We start from the raw sequence: 18,288 nt of genomic DNA, 5'->3' as shown, positions 1-18,288 counted from the left end.
ATCCGTTTAAGAATGCTTAATGCAATCATTACAATTAGAATATTTGCAAAAAATACTGGCTAGAAATGTTAGCAAGACTGTACGCCATAACTGCTCACATCGGAGAACATAAATGACCTGTGCAAATGGAACACTCCTCTTTCACCATCATCCATTCTATCTGTGCCTCAGATCAAGCACATTTAAATCACTTCTGAAACAGTTTATAATTATAGGTATTGCTACTATTTGATACCGTTAGATTTCATACAATTGATGCCTCTTCACTTGGTTTTCTAAAATCATTTAAAAGTCGAGCACCCATATTTTTTCCCAGGAACAGACTATTTATTCCTGTTTTGTGCCCAGAACTTCTGATTCATGAGAACCTCACGCCTTGTAATTGACCATTTCTCATCTCTTGTAGGTATTTCCAATGGGCTTTTTTTGCCAGTTGCACCGTTATCCACAATTTTTTCATCACATGAAAAGAATTCTACAGGTGAGGAAGAAGCAATGATTTTTCGAAATAGTTCCCCCTGAAACACTCATCTAGGTGTGCCTTGTAACTCAATTTCTATTTATTATTTAAACAATTTACTCATTAGTAAACCTTATTACCTATAAATACTGACAACTGCCAATATTACCTATTCAAACTTCATCTGAGCATCTGCTCTCCTACCCCAGACCGTTCTGCTAAAAATCCTATCCCAATGCCCTGCTATTTAAATACTGTTTGTGGGATTTCCTATCACACCCCATCTTCCCCTCATATTCTTCTGAACTGCTGGTTGCCACCTCTTCCATGCTGACTGATGGCAGCAGGGTGGGCACCGAGAACATGGGAAATGCTTTCCCACTCCAGTTTAAGTTACCATCTTGACAATGTTCCATGGAGGAGCACTGGGAGGATCAACTGCAACTCCAAAAACCCTTTTGCATCCTAAGGACATAGACTGATCGTATCTGTCAAGCTCAGCACAGAGAACATAACCAGGATCCCAAAAGAGCAAGGATCCCAAAAGTAGTCATTGTAGACGGAATATTTGGCAAAAATCACCTGCCAAACTCAAGAATTTTACAACTCGGGGAAACAGCTGATTTTTTCAAAAAGACAGCTTGCTTATTCTACCTTGCTGTTGTATCTTTGCCCAGCATCGGTGCCCTCACTGATGAACTTCCTGTCAATGCACTGAAGCATGTAATGATTGAAACTACTCATAGATCATATTTGACATGGGCAAAAATCACATGCTATGAATAACATGACAGTGATACTCAGAAGTGAATGAATCTTTTTTTGCTTAAACTGCAACATCACTGCCACCAGCTAAAGGTATACAGAAAAGCATTAGAAACCCTTATCTACAAGGAAGTACTACAAACTCCAGGTAGAACAGACTTACTGAGTTACAGAATTCCTAGGCTGGGAGTATAACAAGCATAGGAAAGTATGTGACCTGCTCCTGCTTGTCAACTTGTCTCCCAAGTTGAGATCACAGATCACTAGTATATCCTTCCAGAAACCATATGACTTGATTTCAGCTGTTGACATCAGAATTTTTCAACTTACATTGTATTGCCAAACTTGTATTTCAGTAGGTACAGATATCTAGTGCGTCTACAGTACTCAAACTCTGAGACCATTTCCAACAGTATCAGTACATTTTAAACTCATCTGCTTCAGTCTTTTACAACTGTGACTGCCAGATACATCACTGAACTCAAGCATTAGCTAGCAGAACTCCATATTACTTGATGCTTGTGCTTGGATAATGAAGACATGAAATCAAAACTGGTTTTCCTAAGTGTGCTTCTATTTTAGTACAAATACACATCCTTACATTTCAATGCAACTGAGAAAAAGGTCTTAAGAATATTGAATATTCACTCTCTCCCCTTCAACAAAGTACACTGAATAATCATCAGTGAAGAAAAAAGGATCAGGACAATAAATCTGCTGAAGAAAGAAAAGAAAAGCTGTCAGATTCTTTACACTTGATTTTCTGATAGTTATATAATTCAAGTATATACAGAATATACACCTGTGAAAGCTTGTATTTTTCTTATAAAGGAAGTGAAACTATAGGAGGTTTTTCAGCCTCACAATTACCTGAAATATTCTCTTTTCAGCCCCTCTTTGTTTGGTATATTCTTTAGGCAGGAATTCTTTTAGGCTAGAAAAAGAAAACACAACAATTCCATAGTTAATGGTGCCTTCTTGAGGAGGGATGCTCCTTTATTGGCATTGTTTCCCCCCAGCTTCCTAAAACGGGCACAAAATACCTATACAATGAAACAAAACTCTGGCTAAGTAGGGTGAGAGCAAGAGGGTACCTTGCATAATTAAGAAAAACACTTTGGTCACATCCCCATGTCATACCGCCTCATGTTTGAAAAGTCATCAAAAGTAAATAATACTTGGGACACTTCCCATTCTTAAACTATATGATGTTTCTCAGCAGCTCAGAAGGGTTTACATCTAAATCCAAATACACTCATCATAATCTAGGGGAAGAAGGGGACATCAAAGCTTGAGCTTGTCTGAACTCAGACATTGCTATTACCTACCAGCAGCACTTTGATTTATTGACGTGCAGGAACAAGTTCTCCCTCTGTGACTTCCAAGAAATGTTAGAACACTAATATTGTACTGAAAAACTGCAAAGCCGTTTAAATGGACAATACCAGTCGCTATCTCAAAAACAAAGTCAGAAATAACCAGTGCTGATTTCTGTAGCACTCAGATACTAAGGGTCTTGGAATACAAAGTAAAATAAGCAAGTTCAGCCTCCATGATAGAGCTTAGTCAGAAAGAATCTTTAAACACCTCACCTGTACCTCCTTGCTGTATAATAAAATAAACCATTTATCTCAGCCAAACATCACCCCAACTTGAAGACATATCAACATCATGCTTTAACAAACATTGGTTCTTTTCTGGATTGCACCTTCCCATCTGGAAAACTCTACTCTGATGAAACTATGTCGTATATTCAACAGTTCATTTTCAGCCTGCAGAAACTTCCACAGTTCAAAAAAATTGGTTTCTAAGGATCGCCCCTGCTTTGGACTATTAAGAATCACAGAAAAAGTATGACTGGCGAATCTCCTCCTCATTTTGATTTATTCAGTAAGCAAGCACACTATTAACACAGAAAGCTAGTACTACCTACTTATCATGGTGTCCTGGTTTCAGCTGGGACAGAGTTAATTTTCTTCCTAGTAGCTGGCATAGTGCTGTGTTTTGGATTTAGTAGGAGAAGAATGCTGATAACACACTGATGGTTTAGTTGTTGCTAAGTACTGCTTATGCTAGTCAAGGACTTTTCAGCTTCCCATGCTCTGCCAAGTGCACAAGAAGCTGGGAGGGGGCACAGCCAAGACAGTTGATCCAAACTGACCAGAGGGCTGTTCCATACCATATGACGTCATGCTTAGTACATAAATTGGGGCAAGTTGGCCGGGGGGCAGCGATTGCTGCTCAGGGACTGGTTGGGAGTTGGTCAGTAGGTGGTGAGCAGCTGCGTCACTTGTTTTCCCTGGGTTTTGTTTCTCTCTCTCTTGTTGTTCTCCTTTTCATTACAATTTTTGTTACTATTATTTTATTTCATTAATTAAACTGTTCTTATCTCAACCCACAAGTTTTCTTACTTTTGCCCCTCTGATTCTCTCCCTGATCCCACCGGGGGGCGGGGAGGGAGGGTGAGCAAGCGGCTGTTTGGCTGTTAGCCCCTAGTTGCCAACAGGGGCTAAACCACAACACATGGAAAGTTACAAGTTTTGAGAAGGATGGATTTTTTTAAATAAGATTGGCAAAAAATTTGCTTGACTGTTCTGTGGGGGTTTCTTGGGTTTTGTTTTTTGGTTTAGTGTGGTTTTTTTGGTTTTGTTTTTAAACACAAAAGCCTGCCATTGCAGACAACAAACAAAATAACTCAAAAGACTAAATCAGGATTTTGTGCTTTCTTCAAAAATACTCTTCAGTAGTGAGATCATTCATTTAGTTCTTTTCACACAGCTCTAGCCATATAAATCCAAGTAAGAACAACTGTCCTTGCTAATCTTTCTTCCAATGCTCCAGTAGTTACATCTCACTAACACATGATAATGAAATCTCTTCTCAGGACTGACTTGCACAGACACATCATGGGGTGGGGAAGGCTGGAGGGACAAATTAATTTGGTAGATAAGGACTGAATACAGCTTATTATCCTAAAAAGCTGGTGCCTTTATTCTGAAACAACTGGTGCTTTTACACAGAATTTTGTCGGTTTAAAGCAGTTCGGTTAAATTCACTTCCAAGGCAAATGGAAAAAAACCCCAAACCAAACCTGAGTTAAACCCAGTTTAATTCTGAAGTGGATTTATATAGAAAAATGATAGTTATCAATGCACTTCTAATTCTCACCTTTTATTAACTAGAGTTAATTTTCTCAGCTATCCGTATGTAGATAAACTATCAAGACCATTACATTTTTAAGCATGTCTACTTACTTTGTTAAGTAATATATACTTTAAGAAGACATTGCTAAGCAAACATTATTTGGAGCTTTTTAAGCAGCAAGAGTTAACAAAACAACTTTGCGCTTTGTCCACTAAGCACCATTTGTATACTCTTGCACATGTAGCTGTCAGTTAGATTGGATGCTTTTTTCTTGTATCACCTTCCATTCTTTTTCAATCAACAGACAAATAATAGCCTCAACTGAAACGGTGAAATGCTAGTTGTAAACAGACTAAAAATATTTTAATACTGTCTATAATCAAGATATTTTCTTTATGATGCAACAAACAATAGTTTCACTTTATTTAGTAGCTTGTTTAATGGAGTTAGCAAAACCACCTGGAATATATTATCATTTAGCCTTCTTTAAATCTCTTTAATTACACATTACTACAATGGACAATGGACTCGGTTAAAAAACATCTAATAGCAAGCAGTGTTTATTTAACTTAATTTACTGTGAGTTTGTTCCTACAGTTCTTAAAAAACTTATACACGAGTGCCAACATATTGATTGTTTTTCATTAGCATAAATGTATATCCAGTGTTCTTGAAAAAGACAGTTTAAGACAGTAAAACAGGCTAAAGAATTGAGCTTATTGTCACCAAGTGTGCTTGGAAATAAAAAGCAGATGTGGGCAGTTTTAGCTGCTCCTTTCCTATCTGCATATGAATAGTATGAGTTCTTTATTAGATATTCTCTCAGCAAATTTAAACACAGTATACCTCTGCAGGTGCAATGCAAAACTTCAGCTGTATAAGGAAGGGCATGAAGAAGAACTATTGCAACTTGATAGTTTAAGAGCTTTCACAGTTTACTTTGGCATGAGCTTCAAGGAAATTCCAACCAATACCAAAGTGTTAACAAGATGCAGGCAATAATCTTCATCTGTGCCAAGAATCACTTATCAATGACAAAAAAGGATACAAAGGATCTCTCTATATAAACATATTGCAGACATGGCAAACTAAACTAAGCTGTTTCAAAACAATGCTTTGAAATACTAATACTATTCCATTACATGCTGTTTTCTGTATGAGCTGACAGATTCTCCTTAAGGGGTTCTGTAGCATGCTCAGGTTTCAGTGGTGAGTGAATGGACACCTCTCAAATGTATTTCACATATTGAGCTACAGCATACAGTTTACATAAAACATAACTACTTTCACACTTGAAAAGAATCAATGTTCATCCACCAAAAAGTGGGAAATAGTTGGATGAAACTTTAAAGAAGCTTGATCTTTTTCAAGAAAAAAAAAAAACAACCAAAAAAATTTTTCTGAAAGGACAAGATGCATTTTCAGAAAAAAAAAAAAAACAACCCAACAGCATTTATCTACACTATTTATATATATTGTTCATAAGGAGTCAGGAGAGCTTGTCTTCTTTAGACTCAAATGCATGAGGTTTCACAAAAAGGCTGTTATGAAGGCTATGTACAGCCAAAAGCATACAACACAATCATAAACATGAATGCTTGAAATTAGAAGGCAACAACTAGGGACTTATGGTTCTGGAATAGGCTCCTCTACAGATGGCAAAAAGATAATTACTTCTAAATCAGAAATCCTTAATTTTATGAAACTGGTTATACACCAGGACAGTGAGCGATTGCCCTTAGTGACTTGCAAGGCTTGATCCTAATACAGCCAAAGCCCATTTCAATGAAAATAAAAAAAAAGTAAAGAAAATTCCCCGCAGAAAATAACAAGGTTCTAAATTTTGGAATTCTGGTTCTCAATGATTTCCACTGGAGTAACGATCTCTCTCTAACATATGGTTCAGTTATTTATATCTTTCATTTCTATTAGGATAAAAAAAAAGATAATGCACTTTATATGTGTGATGACTTATTCTGTGATGGAATTCAATCTAGCATTGCATACAAAGTAGAAATATCATCCAGCCAGCAGTTTCAGTCCGCCACAAACCACAACTACCATATGGGAGCTTAAAAAAGAAAAAAAAAAAAATCTTTACACAGAAAAGACGAAGTAAAACACCTAGAAAAATCTAGAAAAATTTAAGCTACTGAACTCTGCACGGCAGTTTGCTTTAAAAATTAAAACCAACTAGGTGCTGGGAACACCTAACTCTTGAAATCATTACCATGACACAACACTAGCCTGTCATGTGGTAATACCCTAATGGTTTGCTGCAGGAATACTCAAGTGAGTGGAGGGAGAAGGGAGGAATAAGTAGACAACAGACAAATCCCAGAGGAAGACTGTTGCGTAACTGGTCACAGTTCAAGGGAATAAGAACCATGAGTACACTGAAGCTATTACACTGTATCCCCATAATTCTTAGAAACACCAGTAGCTCTATTAGGAAAGGTTCATGGGCCAATGAGTAGCAGACAAACAGGCGGTACAAAGAAAAGCTGATTATTAATTAGAACTGAAGGATGTTTGTTCATGTGGTTTGTTGTGCATAACTGAACTGCTACTTCAGGAAACTCTTTCAAAAGTGAAGTGTTTCAAACAACCAATGTTGCAGCACTGCATGTTCCAAAACAAGCCACCATTTTAAGGTGATTCTCTGAGATACAGTAAACAGCAGACTTGGGCTCACAAAGAAAGTGTAAGAGTCAGCACTGAGCACTCAGCCAGTGGAACAGGACAGAAACCAAATACGCACCCATTGTTTCCTGCATCCTATTAAGGTATATATGAGCCTCATATGTAGGCAAGGCTTGATGGACTGTACAGTAAATAGCTTTCTTTTACTTTCCTACATTCCCTTCCTCAGACTCCAGCCCTCGGTTAATTCTACTGCAGTCAAACCGATCAGAAAATCAAAATTGGTAGCAAAATGGGACATCCAAATTTTAGTAAAACTAAACCTGTCCTGCTGATAGCAGTAAAGTAAGTATCACAGTAAAGGTTAAAGGATGGGTCACTTGTAAGCAGGGCTCCTGCCCACGTCTGAAACCAAGAGCACAATTCTAGATCTCCATTTGTACAGTGCCATGAGAGGGTGAATCTGAACAACTGATTAATGTCACTAAAAAGTTTGGCAAATTTAACCTCTACACACAGCAATATTAACTTTATTCAAATGACAAAGCATCTTTCCATTCAGGTACTTTCCTAGCAAATCAAACATCTGTGACACACACTGATGTATGCTTAATGCACACATGGCATTACTAAATGCAGGCAGAAATAAGACTTCTATGGAAGAACAAAATCCCAGTTCTCCCACATTACCGGGTGGCTGGGGAATCCAACAGTGCACTTAACTGGCACCCTGGGGTCAGCTGGTGCCCTGTGCTACCTAATAAGCCACTGCCAAAGGTCCCCTCATCAGCTGGGGCTGCTGATTTGTGCAATAAGGCTCCTTTCACAGGGAGATTCCTACAGAAAACACACTGAATCTGACTACCTCTGCTTGGAGTACTGAAATGCATTTAGTCTGTGACAACTCGACATTAGTTACACTTGAGGTCACCCGAATTTATAAGTTAGAAGTGTTTACTCTAAAAATCCAGGTTTGTGTTTGTGTTCTACATGAGGTCCAAACTGGATCTGTGCTTGAAAGCCTCCAAACTCGCAGGCCTTCTCAAAGGAGACAGGATGGGAACCATTCAGAATGTCATCACGAGCCTAAAGGAGGTAAAGCAAAGACATGTCAGGGACATCCAGAAAAACATTACATCTCTGAAATTCCTTGAAAGCTTGAACATGGCCCAAGAATCCAGCAACACACTTTTCTGTCTGAATGTCTTTATTATTCCATTCTGGATGTGTTTATGAGTAATAAAATAAACAAAGGGCTAGATTGTTTTCTGGTGAGTATCTACAGAGACTTACTGAAACCACGATTGTAACAACTTTCATCAGAAAGAGGACTTGGCACCCATTTCCTGTGTATGTGTATATAAAATACAACATATGTACATACACTTACATGTATGTACACATATATACACAGATATATGCGTGTGTGTACATACATACATGTAAACGCTTTTATCTTACCACCTTGTAATACCAGGGAAAATGATCTGCATAACTAGTAAGTAAAAAACAGATTACTATTATAGAAATGGCAACAGGAGAAGGCAAACAGCATTTTTCTTCCTTTTATTTAAATTTAGTGGTCATAGAAGATGATGGATGTTATAGCTCTGGCAGTAGAAGGCTCAGCTATCCATAGAAAAAACAATGACAAGGCAGTATCAACACATACTACCGTTAACAGTAGCCTGAAAGAAATATCTAAGTGGCAGGAGAACAGCTCAGTGTGATAGAGTCTTCTAAAATACTTGAAAAAGGTAATGCAGTCTTACAAGCATTGCCATCTTTATCTTTTGCCTCAGGGTTTAAAATGTAATTTAGAGCAATCCCATTTGAATTAGCTGAAAGTGTAACAACTGAACATTCCATTAAACTTTGAAATTTTTTTTTTCTTTTTAAAAAAAACTTTCACAGAGAGTTTAAAAGCCTACTTTTTTCATACTGCATTACGGGCAACTGCACTGGAGCCTTCAGTTAAATAGTATCTTCTGCATAAAACTCTTAGCTTTACTAAGGTATGTGTAGTACCTCTAACAGTTTGGGGAACCTGCCTAGGTGGACTCCCACCATGTTACGTGATATGGTCCATTCTGAACAGGAAGCCTGCCTGTCTTGTGTGCTGTCTGAGTTGAAGACTGGAAAGGGAGTGCAGAAGCAGCTCTCTCACTGATCAGGTGGAAGAGAAAAGATATGAGAAGCGGAAAGCTGGTTGCAAGACTGACCTGAGACTATATTACAGAGAAAGCATCACCTGTAGAAGAGAATGGGGAGAAGAACTAAAAAGAACAACTTAAAGGACTGAAGACATTAATGAATTTTAAGGAAACCAGGACAAGGACATGAAAGTCAGTGGATTTTTGGTTGGGTATTCATTACTGGGTTGAAAGTATTTGATTAAAAAGAATCAGCAAAGCCTGTGTAGTATCACGTGTTCTTGGAGGGACAGACAAAAAAGTAAAATCAAAGCATATCCAGAACTGGAATTCTAGAAGATGGAGTATTTCAGCAACAAAATTTTTCTAATTGACCTACACACATTTCCTCAGACAAGGCAGAACCTGTACTTCTGGTCCACATACTGTACCTGAACATAAAGTAAATTAAGTTGAACAGGATCTCTTGAATCTACGTTCTGGTCTGAATAAAAGAACTTTCGTCTCAACAGTAGTGTTTCATTTTCATCGACTCCTTGTTCTCTAAATGTTCGGCTGTGATCTAGCCAATTTACTGTAACAGAACCACAGACATGCACATTGCTAAATACGCAGTGTTGCCAGTATTAATAGCTGTTGTGAAAACCATGTGATAATTGGCATTTCCACTGGAAGGGGAAACTCCACAAAAAATGTTGCTTTCATTTCTGTTTCTAGTCATCAGTGTTGAAGGTTGCTACAAATGAGAATTGAAGAACAGCACTGCTGAGAAACAAGGATTTACTACAGCATAAAACACTATTAATATTGTTGAAGAAACAACTACAGTAACATTTTAATACTAAATTTTGATCTTCAAAGCTTCATTGCAAAATTACTTAGAAGTTTACCACATTTTCCCCCTAAAACCAATTGTTATGTTTACTTTTCTTATCCCTGAATACAATTTTATAACAGCTTCCTGCCAGTCACAGTTAATCTTAGTGCCTTAACGTAAAACAGAAAAAATGGTTCTCATTACTTTACACATAACACAAATCAAATACTGTCTTAGTTCTTTGGCAAACTCCATTTATGCTTAAAATTTATACCTTCAAAGACAAAACTACCTTTTGATGGCTTTCAGTAGGCATCAGTATTTAAATATCCAACTTCAATGAAGGGGAGAAAATGGTCATTATGGAAATGACCCTTCACACTTAAGTTACAACTCCCCTACCAAAAAAGTAACCAAAAAAGTAACCAAAACCACTTCAGAAGATCCGCTAACTCTCATAGCTAGACACAGCAACTTCTCCATTTACCTAATTTTGAAAATACTCAGTAGTAGATGACATTATATATAAACAGATGCAAAATACAGGTAGGGATCAACTGTGACACACTGAAGAATCTAAAAATGCATTCCTGTATGGTTTTCTAGCACTATACTGCGGAAAGATATTAATTGAAGAACTATCCTGGAATACTCTACTCACAATCATCATCTGTATGAAGCTTTGCCTTCAGTTTTTCCATTTTTCTTTCATCACGCAACAATGTCCTATCTTTCTTAAGCGTTCCTGTACTCTCCTCTTTCTTCTCTTCGATGCTCTCCTGGATTAAGGAATATTCCTCATAATTTGTTATTCCTGGAATTATAAATAAATCCAGTGTTTGTAACTATAAAAATTTAATACATTTTAGGATGGGTGAAATATTCTTTTCCATACATTAAAACACCAATGGTTAATTTCAAGTATAGTAAAGATATTCTAGATGAAATGCTAAAACAGTGAATGGTGAAGGAGATCCTAAGAATAATCTACAGCTTCCGCATTCAAGACATCTCTCCAATGTCCAGCATTATCCTTCAGATACATCAGTCCTTCGTCATATGCTGCATTCGCAGCTTTCAGAAAGATATTAAGGGGTTTTTTTTTTGTTATCTACCAAGAGAAGTTGCCAGTTTAAAAACATGATGGAATTTAAAATAGCAGTTCCAGAATGGAGACACACCATAGTAAATTTCCTTTCATGGATGCCTACAATTGCTTCCTGAGAACTGAATAATTTCAGCTTGCCCACGATGTGTAGAAGGAATGTGACAGAGCAGACTGAGGAACAGAAACCATGTGAAATATATGTTGGGTTTTTTTTTTTTTTTTGAGTTTTAAAACTCAACTCTTCCTATGAATTTACATGAAACTGAATAAAAAATCAGTTCACATGTCCTAAGTCGCTCTCATTTCTTTGTACTGCTTGTTTTTTTACACTGCTTGGTAAAGCATGTTTATGTTATACAGGAAAGCAAATTAAATGCTCACCTACATGACCACATTCATGAAAATAAGTCAAACTAATTTTTCAAGTAAATTAGTTACAGCACATTAGAAGCCACCACAGAAACACTCAAACAAAATTGAAATGGATTAATTTAAATTTAGCTTAATTCACTTTCCAAGTAAATTAATCTAAATCAAATTAATGCCGCTTTAATTCTAAATGAGAATTAAGCAAGGGTTTAAGATGATTTAAACTAACCCATGTTGGAAGCATGTTTATAGTTAAATATGAATTAGTTTTCAAAAATGTCTCTATTTAGATAAATACAAAACCAGACTATAACCAATATGACACATTTTTGACCAGCTGCTCTGGATGGCTTCCACACGTCGTTTCACAAATGATATGGTACTGTGATCAGCTCTTACTCGTAACAACATAGAGCCCTAAGTTTAGGTAAATTTCAAGGTTAACAGTATTTATCTTTTATCCCATTAAAATTAAGTATAAATTTCATTCTAATTCACTACCACATAGCAGTAAAGTGTATGTAAAAGGTAACATACGCTAAAAAAAATTACAACTGTACTGTCACATAACTTTGTGCCTTCAACTGCTAAATGCTGATGTTTAAGGATTACAGCTACCTCTCCACCGACTTTCATAAAACCTGGACAACAGACTTTAAAAAGTGTTTCGTAAATGTTAACTGATAACATATTTAAATATTTTTTAACATATGTGCCAATTTCTAGCCAGTAATACACATAACGTCCTAAAAATCAAGATGCAAATATGGCAGAAAACCATTAAGTGTCTGGGTCCCAAAATCTTACCTATCCTACTGCAAATGGTAACCAGCAATTCACCAACTGTTTTAGAATCATCCACCATGACTGTTTTCACTGAACCATCCAACATACGTATTTTCTGAGGTCTCTGTTTCTTTTTGTACTCCAGTATATCCTAGGAAGTAAACAATACTGTTTCTAAATGCTTTTGGAAGCCATCACAAGCCAACCCACTAACTTAGATGCCTAAAACAGGATTCCCTCCCCACCCCCCAAGCTGGATTTTTCCTTTGTTATAGTACAGGCAAACTTATTCATGTAACAAACTTGAGAGGTGACTACTTCTAGTTCTGCCAATGTCATTTTTCAAGAACTTGTCCTAGCTGGCAAGACCAAAATGTAGATAACGCAGGATAGACCAAAGTACCTTTGTGCTGCAAAAACTAGTTTAGCATTGAAAAGGACAGCAATGCCTTTTGGTTGTAAGCAAGCTGGCCATAATGTGAGCAAGTATGACCTCATCGTCTTTAGTGTACAAGAAACCTACACTATAATGCAAGGTCACTTCAAATATAAAGCTTATTACAAAAATTATTTTTTATTTTTTTGTTAATCATTCTAAGAAGACACCATCGGCCACAGTAGCTCACAATCACAACCAGATGCAAGAAAAAAAACTAACTACTGAGGCACAGCAAGGAAGAGAAGTGGGCCAATTTCAGGAACAGAACCAAGACCCTCCTACCCCTCCAAATGCTAAACATTCTTCTTACTACTTGGGAAACAAGTTTTCTAAAAACGTGATGATGAAAGAGGCAACAGACTTGCACCATACCCCATTTCTCAGCATGTAATAATCCAGTGTTCTTCCAGCCTCTAGCCATATACCTTTTCGAGGATCTTCGTCTGACAAGAACAATCCATAGTCAGAGGCTGTGGAACAGAAGAGACAGAGACTCACTGAAAAACTCAAAACTAATAAAGCCAACGTGGTTTTACTCAAGGTTATTCAGCTTCAGAGTTAAGCTTCCATTACACTTACCTTCCATTCTTAATGAAGTTGGATAGTAATTTTTTTCTGTGCTTCAGTAAATATTTAGCTTAGCAGCAGATAGCAGGGTAGATCAGGCTTTATAGAAGACCTGAACAAAAGCTTCACTAAGCAAGAACATGTTGCATCTACTATGTAATTTGTATTATATTTGGAATTGATCCTCTTCAAGATGACCTTTTTAAATGCTCACAGGTCCTGCTTTGGAATTGACTAACCAAAAATACAAGCAGTTTCGGCTTAACCGTAGTATACTACTTCAAGCAGTAGTTCTGTTTTTTTAAAAAAAAAGTTTGTTTTCAACCCTTCACATATTGAGTTTATGCTAAACTGTGGAATCTTTTTGGTAGATGCTTCAGGTTTAGGCATTTAAAAAAATACAAGGCTTCTAGAATTATATCCATAATAACAATCTCAGGAAAAACTTGCATCTATTGCAGGCTAAACACATGCCAATTGATTCTTTCAGAATCACAAGTAAATGATAAAACTCTCACTGTCACAGAAGAACAAACCCAGGCTTAGGCTTCAAAGACTAAACTCCACATATACAAAATGAAGGACCACAACTGTCAACTTAAGGCCCATCCAAAGCATCTCTTCTTGATAAACATTTGCATGAAGAATTGATACAGAGTACACTTCACTATCACAAACACTGTAAAGTACTGCTCATGAGCTGAGCCTGCTCTAACTGCAGTTTTACAGTTTAAGCTAATGGCTTTTTTCACACAAGCTGGCCAGCTGCGTGCACACAGCCTCGGAGCAGGGATGGTACCTTGTTTACTTTCAGCCATGTGTTCGGACCCTCGGATCAGAAAGTCAGGTAAAAATGGCTACATTTTTTGGCCAATACTGCATCTTTAAATATCATGCATAGCAACAATTTACATTTAAGAACATTTACATTAAACACATTGTTACTCATACAAGTATATAAAAGAGCTTATACTTAATTAAAAGAAGTGTAACTGACTTACAGATACACAATTTTGAAGGAAGAATCCTTCTAAAAACAACTGAATAAGAAGAAAAACTTTTCCTGCTGACCTTAATTAAAAATTCCACTGAAAAGCCAAGTGATCTGTACGTACAGAGATGTTTATGACACAAATTCAGTACAGAAGCAGTTATGTAAAAATTTAGAATTTGTGCCTATAAATAGGTTCTGACCTTTAGAAGCACACAAAGCGCCTTGCACAGAGCACAGAATTACCAAGGAAGCACAGACTGCTCTGATACTCATTTCTGAGGGATGCACCCTAGTAATGAAATAGTAGTAGCTGTGCAACTTGCACGTTAACATCATGGCCACCTTTGCTCCAGCATGCAAGCTTGTTGGAGAAGTGAAATGTGCATCGTTGACAGTCATAATGCAGGACAATTACATTTTCTGTTGCACAGGAACTAGTTTGATCAGTCTATACTGCACACTGCCAGTTTTCTGAACTAAGAGGCAAACACACATTTTAACAGCCACAAAGAAGGGGAAAGGATATGTTAGTAACTTTATTTCTGTTCAACGCTCAACTTCATAAAGCTGTTTGAAGTTCGTAATTGCAATGTAATCACATATAAAGCAAAAGCCCTACTGCATAATCTGAAGAGAGTTCCTAGGCTTTTCTATGAGGTTCACGGTATTCAGGGATATTTGTTACTCAACTCCTCTGAACTCATCAACTGTTCAAAATAAATGCCTTGAGAGCAGTATGGTAAAAATATACAGCCTGCATCTGAAAAATTGGAGCTGTATAACTAGACTTCCTAAGGACTCCTGCAAAGAAGCATTTCCAAGTAATAGTAATACTGTCCATTACTGCTGAGTTTTTCTAACAGTTCAGACAACATTTTCGAAATGGCTCTAAAGGTTGAGAGCTGTGCATAAAACTCAATAAACAATCTGCTTTAAGAATTACGTTCCAGTGACATTATATACAGTAGAGCACCAAAGGATTCTGAAGAACCTGAATTTTTTTGGCAACTTTGACTACACTTAAAGCAGAGCTTTTGCCCAAGTGAAGGCCTATTTCGCAGTCTACATTCATCTAATTTGCTCAATAGGTACAGAGACAGTTAAATCTGACTAACACGTAGCAGTGTTCTGAATATGGTACGCACAGCATGGTGATGCTTTCACTTATTAATCAGTTTCAAACATTTCCCTTTGCACATTTTGGAGATGTCCAGCCATTCTTTTGCAATTCACGTTGTCCCTTCCTTTGCTGAGCCACAAAGTAAGTCTGCCCAAATTCTCCCAGAAAGCATTGCCACAAACATTGCTTTAAAAAGATGGTACCACAAAAATTGCTCTCCAAGCTGGGAAAAAAATCATCTTTCAGGCAAACAAGCAATTTATTTAAGAAGTCAAAGTTCCACAAAAAAGTATCCTTCGTAGAAAAACCTCTGTCAGGACAGAAGGAAGAAAAAGAATGCAGCTACCTTCTGTCACTTAAAAATCTGTCTGTACTTTGCGTCTTTCACTTCAGAGCCTTATGATTTAAATAAAAAAACAAACCCTCCAATCTGAAAGACAAATGGAAGAAGAGAACAGTGTAAAAAAACCAATGGGTCTATGTTTATTTTCAATTCAGCCAATGAATTGACTAAGGACAAATACAGGAACTCACCTTGCCCTGTTTGTGCCTCTGGCACTCGTTCACGAATAACTCTACAGGCATCATACACTGCAGTGGATGGTTCAAACTGCATCGTCTTCACTACATTGCACTGGCGGACACAGATCTTCAACGAAAGAGCTACCATGGTGTCAAGTCACTTGCAAGTTCCTACTAAAGTATCTGAAAAAGCAGTAATGGCATTATTACTTAGAATTTTCCATTTAATGCTTTAATACACTCAACTTTCCATTAAAAAAAAACCAAACTAGTTAAACTAGTTCAGTAGAATTATATGCATTCAAATGCAGTTCTATATAAAGTCTCATTAGCATCATCAAGCTAGAATCTATTGAAAACATTAATTTTTCTTGGTATATTGGAAAATCATTTTCCAAAAACTTGTGTACACATACTTAAAGGTTGATACTTTGTCCAAGGTATGTCAAAATGGTGCATAGGAAAACAATACATTTACTGGGTATATTGCCAACATATTAACTACTGGCAAAATTACATTTCTCTCACCACACCTTTTTATTAGACCATTTAAACCATTAGTAACTAACTAACAGCTTAGAATAACTACTTAAATGAAAGCACGGTTTTCTTAGTATATAGCTTCTCCTTTCCGAAGATTCTAAAGTGTGCAATACTGTGCTGTGTTTTTTTTCCAAGTCTCCATGTAGATCTGCTAGTCTTTTTTATCCTCTTGTGCAGCTACCCAGAGCTTCAAGAACGATCTATTTTTCATTTCAGCTCTATTTCAGAAACTTCACTGAATTTGACAGTATTTGTCTACAGAAACAGGAAGCTACAGACGCTTTTTGTTTTGTTTCATTTTGTAGACAGTCTGGGTTTTGTCTCAAGTGTCTTCCCTTGCTGTCATAACACTCCAAACAACTCTTCCATCATTAGACTTTCCACAGTGAACTCCAAGAATTCTTCAGAACTGAAGTCCTTTCTGCATAAATACAGAATCTACTAGAATCCCCAAATCCTTTCCGCATAAATTCATGTATGTGTATTTTAAATAGGAGGACATGAGATTCTATGGACTCCTGCCGCTGATGATAATTTGAGCAGGACAAATTCCAGTAGTTAAACAAAATTTAAACCCCAGTTGTGCATCTTTTTACAGCCCAGATACTTAGTACTATTTGGCAAAATCACTTTAAGGAATAGGAAGGAACCACCATTTACATTTCATCAGTGCACCGATACACTGAGCTCAGTGATTGCATCCATTCCCCAAGGCACAGACAGCAGACAAATAATTTCTCTACTGATAACATTTAGGAGCAGCTTTGGCCCTGGGATGTCATCCTCCCCCGTATTTTTGTGGCAGCCCATCCATCTGCCTCTCAAAAGCAAATCATCCTACTTCAGATTTTTTTAGTACTTCCAGACCACTCACTACCAGTATGAAATGCTAGACATGGTAAGACTATCTGACAACGGAAAAGGGGTGAGTGAGTGAAAAAACATACAAGAAACATTAATGTATGCGCCTCAATGCTTTCCTAATCTATCAGTGTCTGACAACAAAACAATCTGTATTTTGAACCAACCATGCTAGGCAGAGGTCTGATAAATAAATGAAGACCTCTCCCTACTACCAAATAGCAGTTCCTAAAACCCATCCAAAAGGTCTTTATGTTTCAGAAGTAATTGTTCAGTATAGCAGCAGCAAAAAATAAATGCAAGACAAAAAATAAATCCCTGCAGTATTTCCATAGAGATTCACCATAACTGGGTTCAGTTTAGCACTTTATCATCTATACATAAGCAAACCTCAGAGCATTACAAAACCCAAAATACCCCAAGAAACCACAGATTGGAACAGTTTTCGCCATCCAGAATCGTCCCAGGAAGAATAATTATGTTCATGTGTGCTTATGTGCACTGTTAAAAAAAAAGGTGGCACACTAAACAGCTGGAAAAGAGACCAATCAGCTTGGAAAACAGTCTGGCCAAGTTGCTCAGAAGGCAGTTCTAACTCACAGGTCACCTCTGAAACCTCACTGTCAGCTTCCAGTGTGGTAAGGTGAGCCACAACTCCTGCTCCCTCCTCTGTCTGGTCAATGTGTTACAGCAGGGCCATTACAATGCAACCCGCTGAACTCTCTCTCCCCCCCCTATTTTCTACTCCTCCTAAAAAGAAGAAATGACATAAAGTGACACCAGTGAACAGGTAAGTTCTAGAAAAAGCTTTCCTCTCCTCTTTGCTTTCTATTGCACCTGAAGGCAAGATGTGCAAGCCACACACATCACATTTTCAGACTTCATCTGATTATCTTGTCTATTAAAAGGCAAAATGGGTACTGACCTTTTCCTATCAACTTTCCCAGGAACAAGCTGCAGTCTTAACTTTTGATATGAATGACTTTGGTTAAAGGGC

At 37.3% G+C, this 18,288-nt stretch overlaps 1 protein-coding gene across 1 annotated transcript in view; it reads right to left on the bottom strand.

Annotated features, from left to right (window-relative positions):
• The window catches only part of TLN2 (talin 2), a 118,565-nt gene extending 102,530 nt beyond the window's left edge, over positions 1-16,035 (bottom strand). The window contains exons 1-7 of the mRNA XM_075713535.1: positions 15,900-16,035; positions 13,057-13,154; positions 12,267-12,396; positions 10,644-10,796; positions 9,597-9,739; positions 7,971-8,098; positions 2,096-2,159 (exon numbers count right to left, since the gene is read on the bottom strand). Coding sequence (XP_075569650.1) covers positions 2,096-2,159; positions 7,971-8,098; positions 9,597-9,739; positions 10,644-10,796; positions 12,267-12,396; positions 13,057-13,154; positions 15,900-16,035 — 852 coding nt within the window. The remainder of the gene's footprint in view (positions 1-2,095; positions 2,160-7,970; positions 8,099-9,596; positions 9,740-10,643; positions 10,797-12,266; positions 12,397-13,056; positions 13,155-15,899) is intronic.
• Positions 16,036-18,288: the final 2,253 nt, after the last annotated feature.

Source organism: Pelecanus crispus, chromosome 7, assembly GCF_030463565.1.
Source record: "Pelecanus crispus isolate bPelCri1 chromosome 7, bPelCri1.pri, whole genome shotgun sequence".
NCBI classification, from domain to species: Eukaryota; Metazoa; Chordata; class Aves; order Pelecaniformes; family Pelecanidae; genus Pelecanus; species Pelecanus crispus.
The sequence above is the reverse complement of the archived record's forward strand: the minus strand, read 5'-3'. Positions and strand labels throughout refer to the sequence as shown.